We start from the raw sequence: 12,269 nt of genomic DNA, 5'->3' as shown, positions 1-12,269 counted from the left end.
TTGCTACTGGATGAAATGAAAGTCTGAACTTCCAAATTATGCAATTTAAACAATAACAGTTATTTCTAATATCTTCCATTTACTTGTCACATACACATTGGGGTTTTTTCTGTGACATGACATAGTAGGTCTGCAGTTGCTGCAGTTTTTTGTGTATTTCTTCGCTGCCCATCTTCTTCTTTAGTAGATTGCTTTTGTCAGTCTAGATTTTCTGTCATTAATTATAATTCTTTTGTAATATGCTCAAAATAGTGGGTTTACATCTCACACAATTTTAAGTAATCCTAACTTTTCAGTCTAAGGATATTCATCAGCATAACATATAAGTCCTCTTTATAATAATTCTGGTAGTAGCAATTTTATTTGTTTCATGTGCTGAAATTTCAGCTCTATTATATCCATACTGTTGGTATTTGGAATTATTCTAAACTAACAACACAGTTCCAGTCTGAAGCTTCTTCTTCCAAAGTTGACTGTCTCTCATCCAAAACATGCTGTCTCTGGGCTGACTGTTTTGACTATCCATGTCTTGCTTCTGTGATATTTTCATAGAATCATAGAATGACCAGTTTGGAAGAGACCCACCGAATCATCGAGTCCAACCATTTTCTACGGTTAGATAAGAGTGTCCTGTTAAGTACTTCATGCTGATCAAAAGAGTTCTGTTCTAAGCCACTAGTGGGTTATAAATGTCCTTAATTTTGAAATATTTTGGGATAGTATTATTTTAATCCACTAGTAAAAACTGTGAACAGCTCATAAAAAGATGAAAAAGACGGAGAGGAAAAAGATCTTTTTTCAAAAGGAAACACAATGCTATCTTAGCAGAGATCATTCTAGCAGATGCTGGAATTGCTGAAGTATTTTTAGTTATTTCCTTTCCTAACTAAATGAAGTTGGAGCTCCCTGTCTAGCTAAGTGCTCACCTTAATATTATGCAATTTTAACTGTGAAGCTTTTTAAACTTTGCTTAAAATAAGGAAGGCAGTGACTGCATTCTGTGTTTGTTTTATTGTTCAAATACTATTGCTGACAGTGTCAGGCATTTTCTAAAGCAAAAGGACAGTACCTATATTTCATCTACTATCTGGACATGGATGTATTGAAAAACTACCCAATTTCTCATGCCAGGTGGCAGATCAGGCTTAAAAATGTTTGAAAAATATATTTAGGGAGTTGGATCTTATATTGTGTGATATGGGAGGGAGGTTGAAGCCTTGGGATAGAAGTACAATGGAAGACCCATGCCTGACCTCGGGGGACTCTGCAAACTGCGCAGCCCTTGGGGAGGAGCCCATGGAAATGAGCTAATCTTGATCAACTAAGAACTAATCAAACAGACAGAGAAAGGCTCTAAGGAAATTAGAATGGGAAAAAATGTGGATTGAAAATATCTTGAGTGAAAACTCTATGTAAATGTTGTTTATGTTCACTAGAAATCGAGGGCCTTATTAATATATTCTCCTGCAGCGAGGTTTTCCTTATTGTACCATGAATAGATGGAATTCTGTCCACAGGAAGTGTGCCAATATTTTGTAATTGAAGGAATTCTGTGCATTTCTCCTCCTCTTCTAACTCAATACCAGCAGCAATTTTTACTTCTTTTTTATCCCATCTCCAAAGTATCTTTCTTCCCTTTTCGGAAAAAGATTAACAGAGAAATGCTATAAGGCTCGATACTAAGCTTTATGGGGTTTTTTTCAGAAACACAAGAAACCACTAAATTCCTTTTTATCTCTTCTAGGAATGACAACCAAAAATTTATCAGAGAACAACATTAATATAGGAGTATTTAAGGACTTAAATAAATAAACTTTAATAAACTTATATTTTCAGCACAGAGCAGATGGTGTTTGACAGACCTGCCTGGAGCTATGTAACATCACATGCTACGCTATTTATTTTTCAATAATGTGATTTACTAAACAAATTTCTTCTTCTTTGAAATCATATAGTGAAGAAGGGGTTTTGTACATCAATTAAACAGCAGTAGCTATTTTATAAGTAATGTGAAGGACTCTTAGAATTCTTGGATAAGTAAAAATCGTACAGAATGTGAGAACTGTCTCTAAAACTTCATCATATTCATATGGATTAATAAAATCCTGCCACTGAGAGAGCTCGACTGGATCTCTGTCCACTTGGTTTGATAGCCTGTTTTCCAGTGCAGGCTGGTTCATGCCATTTAGGATCTCAGCATGTAGGCATGGTTCAGGCAATTGCACAGAGCAAGGAGGTTTTTGGTAAGCAGTATAGAATGGACTTTTCTCTACTTTGAAGGGAGAAGGGGCTGTCCAGATGGATATTGACAGTTTGTGTTGCTTGGCCTAAGGGTCACAGAAGGGTTCCCAGTTGTCTTATGTTTCACAACGGGATGTACCTTAAGGGCCACTGTTTATGTAATTTAAAACTAGAACAAAGAAGTTACAGAGTAAGTTTGAAGATAGGCTTAGGAGTGTGCTAGATGTAGGCTACAATGGGCCTACTCTCTGATAGTGTCCTCCTATGAGCAATACAAAACACTCAAGTTGGGAACATAAATTACAAACTTTCAAGTCAATCTCAAAATTTCTACTTTACTCCGATGACTATCTAGGGAATGTCAGGCTGCTCAGGGAGGCGTTGAGTCACCATCCCTGGAGGTATTTAAAAGATGGGTGGCTGAGGTGCTGAGGGGCATGGTTTAATGGTTGATAGGAATGGTTGGACTTGATGATTCTGGGGGTCTTTTCCAGCCTAGTGATTCTGTGTGATTCTGTGTGATTCTGTGTGATTCTGTGTGATTCTGTGTGTCAGGAGCCTTTGCTTCTATACAGTGCAGTTTATGAGTGCCTAATTTATCTAGTGCAATTGTTTCCTGTATCTCACTACCCTAGAAGAAGTCCCAGCTTCCTATTCAGGACAATTTTCTGACCCCCTAAATGTATGCCAAGCATTAAGTGTTTGATCTTGCATGCTGGTGGTGAATACAAAGTATATCTGCCCTACATAACATCAGTGAAGAATTGTTCACTAGTTCTTCTGAGAGCCAGTATTCCATCCCAGTGTAGCCCAAGGTGTTACAGTGTTTGCTTTTTGACTATTCGTATTGTCTTAATATTCCCTACAATTTGCACAGTTTAGCAAATCATTCCTTGATTTTATGGAGAAAAAGAAGTTTGTGTTTGTCCCAGCTAAAAATGTCTTAAAACATTTTCTGTAGTTATGTACCTTTTTGAGCCAATGCATTAAAGCTTAGGCAATGAGGAGAAGAATTTAAACAGTGTTACAGAAATTGAATTATTTCATTGGGAAAATAAAAAATCCCAGAGTGCTAGTGTCACCAAGGATACTTGGTTCAGCTAGAACACAGCACACAGCCAGAGTAATTGAAAATTTTCTTAGAATATATCTTTGCAGTCTAACAGACTAGGAACCTGTCTGATACTAGCTCATCTAGTAGTCCCAATTGTACCATTTTAACAGTTAGGAGAGGCTTTCTATACTCAGCTGTCCAGATCTGCCTCGGTTTTGTTGTGGAGTTACAGCTTTAAAAGCTATAGATTATGTGCACATATGACAGCCGCTTTCTTGGATAAAATACTGGGGACTGAATTCAGGGCATCTAAAACTAAAAGCATGTGCTGAAATTTCTTAGGCTAAAGAGCCGTAGATCTTTAGCTGGGAACCAGAAGAACTCAGTCAAAAGATGAACACAAGAAAAGTGAGTTAAAAATATCAGCGGGTTACACAGATTCCTCCTTTTGTATTATAGCCAATACTTTATATATTTTCTGGTGTCAAATTTGTAATGGATTCTTCTTAAAACCCTAAGGGGTAAATTTATGTTCTATCTTAAATTCTGGTGGCACTTGATATTTTTGTGTTTGAATTTCTAAATAAAAAAAAAGGGGATGGGTTTTTCAGATATTTAAATGATCATAAATTAATTGGCCTCGTATCATAATTATAATTGGAGACAACAATAGAAAGCAGGCGTTCCCTCAAATGAATGCTGAAAGCAGAAGACTGTGACACAGGCCATTTGCCAATGTGGCCATGTAGAGCTGATAACAGTGCTATATGTTTGAGAGATCAGTATTAAAAGGGTGTGTTAAATCTCCATCCCACACCAAAAGTGATTTCTCAGTGGTTCCCAGAAATGTACGCTATTAGGCTCAGCTGGAAATAGAAAATTGCTCTTAATCATATGCAAAGAGCTATTCTAAATAGAAATATTTGAAAACAGCATTAGGAAGGAAAGAGTGCTGCCAGAAAGAATGGAAGATCATTTGATTCTTGATGAAAAGCTATCAAACAGAGTTCAGTGTGGTAAGAGATGTAACAAAGCTTTAGAGAAGCGGTTTTCTCTTAAGAGAAAGGTAATACAGCTGACAAAGTCACTTAATGCTTTTTGTGCCTTTGAATCTGAAAAATATATATTTTTTCATTTGTTATGAGCCACAAAAGCTTTTTCCTCCCTTTTTTAATCTTCATGAGGATTTTTGCTTTGAGACTTTCTGCAGGAAAGTGTTTTAAGTGAAGTCTTCTTTATAGTGCACCTAATGTCTGTCAATGTGATTCCTGTTACAGGCATAGGGACCATTTTCCTTCTGTCCTCAAGCTGTGTAGCTGCTTATTATTATGTTTAACATTCCCAGTGCCTGGCAGGATGGAGATTAGAAACTCTTAATATTCGTTTTATAGTGAAAGGTCTTGCCAGATTTTTGGAGCGCGGGCTATAATGTATTTCTTGGTGGAAAAGTTCTAAACTCTCCAGTGAGTCAGCTTAACCTTTCTTCTTATCATTTTAGGGTTGTTTTAAAATAATCTGCTATGCCCCTGCATGTAAACATTTAAAACACATTATTTTGGAAATCACAACTTGATGAAAGCAAACAAAAAGAGATGCATAGTTTTCCTTTGATAAATCTGTACTTTTTTTTTTTTTAAAGTGTATATTTTCTTTAGCGTTTTTGTCTAACTTTAAGGTTTCATTTTTAACAGACTGGAAGGAAGGAGAAGGGGGATCCACTCAACATTGCTATTGACAAGATGACCAAGAAAACACGAGACCTTCGAAGACAGGTAATCTGTGCTTTTTATAATGCTTCTTAATTTTCAGTGGAAATCGTTGCTTTTCAACTTCAGACTAGTTTGACACTTAACAGAGGTATAGAAAATTTGTGTCCTTGTTTAGATGTGATATGACATTACACTTGACTTTAAGCAAAGGACTGGTATTTCCTGAGCTGAAGAAGGGAGAATGAAAAATATTTTAAGTGTAATCCTCAATGGTCTTAATATGTGGGAAGGTAGACAGATTGGCCAGACCTTCACTGCCTTTGCAGCCCAGCAACACCAGTCATAAAAACACTGGCATATGTGCTTATTTGTATTTAAATACTCTAATTGAAATAACAGGAATGATAAGCAGAATATGAAAAAGTTTGTAAAAGCAGAGAAAACTTCTAAATTACCATATTAAATAAAGATTCTATGAAGATATGAAGAAGTCTAATACTGGCATACGTTACCCAGAGGTGGCAGTTTCCCCATTCCTGAAAACATTCAAGGTTGGGCTGGACAGGGCTCTGAGCAGTCTGATCTAATTGAAGATGTCATAGAATCATAGAATAACCAGGTTGGAAGAGACCCACCGGATCATCGAGTCCAACCGTTCCTATCAAACACTAAACCATGTCCCTAAGCACCTCGTCCACCCGTGCCTTAAACACCTCCAGGGAAGGTGAATCAACCACCTCCATGGGCAGCCTGTTCCAGTGCCAAATGACCCTCTCCGTGAAAAATTTTTTCCTAATGTCCAGCCTAAACCTCCCCTGGTGGAGCTTGAGGCCATTCCCTCTTGTCCTGTCCCCTGTCACTTGGGAGAAGAGGCCAGCACCCTCCTCTCCACAACCTCCTTTCAGGTAGTTGTAGAGAGCAATGAGGTCTCCCCTCAGCCTCCTCTTCTCCAGGCTAAACAACCCCAGCTCTCTCAGCCACTCCTCATAAGACTTGTTCTCCAGCCCCCTCACCAGCTTTGTTGCTCTTCTCTGGACTCGCTCCAGAGCCTCAACATCCTTCTTGTGGTGAGGGGCCCAAAACTGAACACAGTATTCAAGGAGCGGTCTCACCAGTGCCGAGTACAGAGGGAGAAGAACCTCTCTGGACCTGCTGGTCACGCCGTTTCTGATCCAAGCCAAGATGCCATTGGCCTTCTTGGCCACCTGGGCCACTGCTGGCTCATGTCTGGATTAAATGATTCTTAAATGTCCCTTCCAACCCAAACTATTTTATGATTCAACGATTCTATGAATAACTGTAAAGCATAGTTTAAACTGTAAAGGTTGACTCTCTTATATAATGTTTATCATTGTGTTTGGGAATGAGACTAGAAGATTCATCCTAAAAGGGGGAACCCCTGTATAGGTTGCTTTTTACAGTTTTAAAGTTAGGGCAAGAAAGATTGATTTTTTTTTTGAGATGCAATTTTTTTTGAAATGCAATTCTGCATTTTCCATAAAAATGAAACAAAAACCAGATTCTACCTGATCAGTCAAAAGTTGCCTCTGTGGAAATAATCCAAAATCCATATATCTGCAGGACCAAGTAAGGACTCCATGTATCTTCAGATACTTATTTGCAAGATGATATTTTCAGAAAGAGTGGCCCCCATAGGCATTTTGAAATGCACAGTGCTCTGTGCTGCTAAAATCTAGCTAATTTCATTGCTTCCTTAACTCTCAGTAAACATGTTTGAGGATCATATTCTCTGAGCTTATTTGTCCAAATAATAAAATATTACAATGGACTCGCAGACAATATGAATCATTGGCTCTCCTGTGTAAAGCTGTAAATCCGAGCGTCACATCTGCTGTTCAGCTAATGACAGAAGAAGGATCTCCGTTGTTCTGACCTCCAGATTTGTGGGATCCGAGGTTCTACAGTGGAGCTTGTACCATGTGTTGCCTCCCACCTCTGTTCTTATTGCTTGAAGGAAGTAGCAGACTAACACATGAGTTGCTGTTCTGTGTGAGGTTCTCAGCAGTTGCCTGAATTACTCATCTCTAAAGCCAAATTTACTCCAAAACGTGATATAGAAATGGCACCTTTCTTAATAAACTGTCTGCTTCTTGTGTATATTCAGCCCCATGGGTGTTGAATTCAATCTCAGAAAGGTTGAAACTCCGTGTGTGGGTAAAGTGAAGCACATATATAAATATTTTCCTACTTGGAGATGAAGCTTCTAATATGGTTTCTGATATTTATAGAAGTTAATCACATAGGTATTATGTTTATTATTTTTTTGCAGTTGCTAGAAAACTAATCAAGATTAGATCATAATTGAGCTAGGGTTTGCACAAGCATAGAGGAAGATGGAGTCTTTTTTTTCCACAATGTGGAAATAACCCTTCAGAATCATAGTCAATGTTTTATTTCATCATATGTATAGTCAACAGTATACACGTGTGTCTACCCAGACTTGCCTAAACATCCTCTACTACATTTCAGAATACAAGGCTATCACTAAGGGCTTGGTTGAAAGGCTGAGGAGAGGGTCTTGAACATAAAATAAAAATGAACCCCAGTTGAGGTTGCAGCGTTGCACTACTTTAGCCTTTCTACTTTGAGCTAAATCACAGGAGAGACATCCAACTTTGAATACTATAATAGCTTTTAGTTTTAATTAGTGCCTCTTAAAGCAGCCTTGCTTGTCAAATTTATGAACTTTAATGTTACTACCATAAAACTGGACAATCTACAAAATATGTTTTCATAATGAAGAAGGTATATCTGTTTCATTTAGTAGTTGGGCTCCCTTGCAAAGCTTCAGTAGTCAACCATCTAATACTGATTTCCCTTTCTTTCACGAGGTTACATAGCTCTTTATTTCAGAGATTTTATTTGATTATCTACAGAATATGTAGATCATGTTCATCATGTGAAATTATTTTGGTTGGGATACATGGTGCTAAAATTCCACCTCCCAATTTACAGTCACATCAGTATTTCCTGTTCTGATGGAATTACATCTTTATACTCATCGTTTAAACTCTCCTGGGCACTGGAAAAGATCTAATTATATTTCTTAATATAAACTGCCAGTAAGAACAACAATGTAAGTCAGATTGAACAAGTTCTTGGAAGCAGACAAATCTCCCCAGCCCATAGCTTACTGCTGCCATTTCTTACTTTATTTTGAACCATTTTAAAAAGCACAGAGTTCTGTGCCTGATAGGAAGTTTTGCCAATTGGCAGGATTTGGGGTCTTTTTCCCTCCACAGTATGCAAGCCTGTTGTAAACAAACAAACAAACAGAACAACCTCTTTTAGGTCTAAACAAAAGTATCTTTCACCATGATGTAGCAAGGTAGACCAGCAAGCTAGACCAGCAAGCTAGACAGCTGTTGCAAGTTAGTTTTTTGTTTGTTATAAACCCTTAGGGAAAAAAAAAATCAAAACCTAACCCTATAGTTTAAATACTACCGCTAATCATACAGCGCCGTATTTCAAGCACTGCAGCTCTGCGGTGACATTGAACCAGAGATAAGCAGGAAGGACATACCGAAGAGTTTGGCTAGCACACAAACTGGATACCTAGCGAGGACCTACACGGTCTATAGATCATTTGGAGTTGTACGAGCAGGGCACCAGCTGTTCTGCTGTCACCACCACTGGTGTCCCACCTGTTAGTGCTGCTGCCTTCTGCCCTGCTACCATCGTCTCTTTGCCTTGTATCCTGTTCCAGTTGATCTGTTGGGCTTGTTCAGTCTGTATGAGCCAGTCGGTTTCCCCGCAAGATATAATAACCAAAACCATTAGTTTTCTCTTAAAGAGCAGATATCTGTACTGCTATTAATTTTAACAGGACGGCCTGTCTGCAGAATTCTATACAGTAGACTGAAATCAAATAATTCTTCATTTTTTGTCCATTCAAGCCAGACATACTTTGGATGCCTCCAAGTAGAAGGAACTGTAAAAAATAGGAAATTTTTTTTTTTTTTTTACTGGTAGTTCTCAGTTTATTCTGGAAATTATGCTCTTCTATAGCTGTTAAGGACAATTCATCCACCTCCTGCAGACTTAGTCATTACTAAAACTAGACAGAAATACTTTATGAAGTAAGCACTCGACAGAATATTTTCCTTTCTTTAAAACTCGAAACCACCAGCAATTATTGAGGAATTTAGAAAAAAAATTAAAAAAAAGCTTTATGGTGTTGAAAAGTCACATTTGGGTTTTTCAGTAGTTTCAAATTTTAACTTTGATGTAGTAGTTTATTTTAGCTTAGCATTGCAAATATAAATATGCATTTATATATTTTATACATATTTATATAAATAAATACTGAAAATTAACAACACATTTTCAGAATTATCAAGACATTTTTCCATTGTTTTGGGGCATTTTTATTTTTTCAAAATATTCAGGTTTCATTCCAAAGTAAAAAAAAAAGTAAATATTAATAAGTACTGTATATTTCTTAAAGTTGGATTTCTGATTCTCCTTGCTGTTTTAGACAACAAAATTTTATTATAAAAATACAATAATAGGAACCACGAAGTAGAAAGTCCAGAAATAACTCCATTACCAGTTGCATTTCAATGAATGCATTTTGTTCTTTGAATGTTTAGACTGATGTCCAAGGCTTTTATTTTAGTGGAGTGGATGTCTAATAGAAAGTAATGCTATTGTTTGGTATCTAAGTCATCTGTGTGTACAGTATCAAAAGTATTTTTTGCCATCTGATCTTTGGTTTGTAATTTTAGGCTACATGTTGTTTGGTGCAATCCATTTCATCCTACTGGGCAGGTACAAGAAACAGCAAAATAACATCAATTTCTATCAGTAGCTACCTACAGTTAGTAGGTAGGATGGTGATTTTGAATGCGGAAAGTTGTCACCATTTCTGGACTCAAAATAGCTGTGCTTGTTCTCATGGTCTCTGAGTTTCGTATTTCTTCTCATTTTCTCATATCCATCCTTTTCCTCTCTGCTGCTACGTCTTCAACTTGTTACTCCAGGCTGGTGGTGAAATGCAGGAAGATGTGAGGCTGGTTTTGCACCTGCTCTGCCAACTGGCCAGCTGGTGCCCATTTGGTTGTCGACCAGCTGGTACCTATGTCAGTATCCTGGCCAGCCAGCTACTGGCTTCACATTACAAATTCCCCTTTGTAGGACTCTTATTCGGGTCATTGTTCTCCTACCCAGACAATTTTTCATCAAACTCCAACTATTTAGCATCCTTGAGAATTTTTATGTCTGTCAGATGGTTTTAAAATTGGCCAACGGATTAAAATATATTTGAAAAGAATGGACAATTTTACCATAATAAGTCTCATTTCCTTAGAAAACCAGTGTAAAACCATAACCCTTTATGGTCAAGACTGTGGTCCTGTTCTGGTGTTCTCTGTAATCTGCAACAACTCTCCAAATATTCAAAAGTTTATTTAATTTTAGGAACCCCAGTGTGATACTTTGATAATAATATTGTAACGTATAACTATAGCATGTTATTATCTATAAAGAAACACTTCAGTATGTTTTCTACATTGACTGGTAGCATAAACACAGGAAAATAAAGTTACTTCTGAAGATGAAGCTGCCTCAACATAGGCATTCTGGGTTGCACCAGCTTAAAGAGGTACACAGAATTTGTATGAGGAAGTATGAGTGCTCAGAAGGGAAAACAAAGCTATGATCTTCCAAAGGAAAAGATGAACACAATTGTAATCAAACTTAATAGATATTAGATAACTGATTCCTTTCAGCTCATTTGAGAAGCTGAACAGTGCACCCAAAGGAAAAAAAAAAACCAAAAAAAACCCCCAACCTTCATATTGAGCAGGTGGAAAGAAAAAAGGGAAACCTGAGAATTCACAACAGCTAATTCAAAGTATCGATATTGAATGAGGATATAAGGAAGCTGGTTTTTGTCTCCTAAATAGTCAACAGACTTCACTTTCAGAGGGTGGTTTGGGCTTTCAAGGGTCTCTTTCACAAAGGCTCATCTTTCTTCAAATATAGGGAGTCATGAACAAACAGCTTCCTAATTTGGGAAACAAAAGATAGGCTAAATGTAAGGTTTGTGCAATTAGTCCCTTTACTTTCAAGCCAGAGAACCAGTCAATGCTGCAGCAAAAGATACATTTCTTGTAGAGCTGGGGGAGCAAGTTCTGCCTCTCATTACCATAAATGTAGATTCTGACGCGCCCTTTGTTGCAGATCAGAAGGTGCTGTTTAAGGTTATAAAACCAGAAGGTGGCTTTTTTTTAATTCAAGATCTGAATAATTTGGGGGCAAAAAACACAGAGAGAAAGGGTCATGGACCTTACCTAGCTTACATAACACTGAGAATTTGTAATAGATTTGATACAGCATTTTGAAGATGCAAAACCTCACACAAGTGTTGAGTAGCGGCAGAATATCCAAGAAGGTTTTAACTTCAAAATTTAGTCTTGTGTGAATGCTTACTAAAGATTTATTTTGTGAAGGCGAAGTTGAAGCAAAGTCATACTTAAACAGATGCTCCACAGGAGTCTTGATAAGGTTGTGTTGCGTTACCAAAGATGAGGTATCTGTTGTTCCCAAGGGAAAGTGCTGTATAATTGGTGATATTGCCTCATTCTGCTGCATGAAACCACTTCTTGACAAAATGCTGGTATTTTTTAAAGGGAGCCAGCCATAAGTCAGTCTAAATTACTTTGAACCAAGGGCCACCTGCAGCATCAACTCTTGCTCATTAGAAACTCATCACCTTTTCCTTGTTGCATAGTAGGATATGTTTTCACCTGCAGTGACTCTAGTGCTCTTGATTATGGAAATCTGGAAGCTGGCTTTCTGAAAGCAGTCTATCAAATGCTAATACAGATTTATTTCTGTGCCAGCACTACACGTTTATTTCTTGTACTCATTTAATGTGGGTGCACTGCATTGCGTGTACATCAGTACTTCTTTACTTCGTCTCTCTAGCAGCTCGTACAAAAATATTGGACAGGAATCTTGTGTAATACTGGGTTGTAAAGCAGAGATAGTGATGCTCCGCTTGATAAAGTCCTCTGCTTTTTTAGCTTCCATTGAATTTATAGCTGCTCCTTAAAGCAACAGAAGTAGGCATACTCTGCATTTCACCACCTTGGACCAAAAGAAATGAAAGCCCCTGGCATGCTGTTCAATACTGCATCCACTTTTTGCCTGCTCCCATTTGATAGAATAACTGGTGCATTTACTCTAGGAAAGGACCTTTACTAAAACATCTAAAATTCTGATCTAAAAAGTGGGAGGCA

The 12,269-nt window shown here is 37.6% G+C and overlaps 1 protein-coding gene across 2 annotated transcripts in view; it reads left to right on the top strand.

Annotated features, from left to right (window-relative positions):
* The window catches only part of CTNNA2 (catenin alpha 2), a 504,365-nt gene that overhangs the window by 379,797 nt on the left and 112,299 nt on the right, over positions 1–12,269 (top strand). For both annotated transcript variants that reach the window (XM_069856551.1, XM_069856550.1), the window contains exon 8: positions 4,987–5,067. In XM_069856551.1, the coding sequence (XP_069712652.1) occupies positions 4,987–5,067 (81 nt within the window). The remainder of the gene's footprint in view (positions 1–4,986; positions 5,068–12,269) is intronic.

The sequence above is a fragment of the Phaenicophaeus curvirostris genome, chromosome 4, assembly GCF_032191515.1.
Source record: "Phaenicophaeus curvirostris isolate KB17595 chromosome 4, BPBGC_Pcur_1.0, whole genome shotgun sequence".
Classification (NCBI taxonomy): domain Eukaryota; kingdom Metazoa; phylum Chordata; class Aves; order Cuculiformes; family Cuculidae; genus Phaenicophaeus; species Phaenicophaeus curvirostris.
The sequence above is the reverse complement of the archived record's forward strand: the minus strand, read 5'-3'. Positions and strand labels throughout refer to the sequence as shown.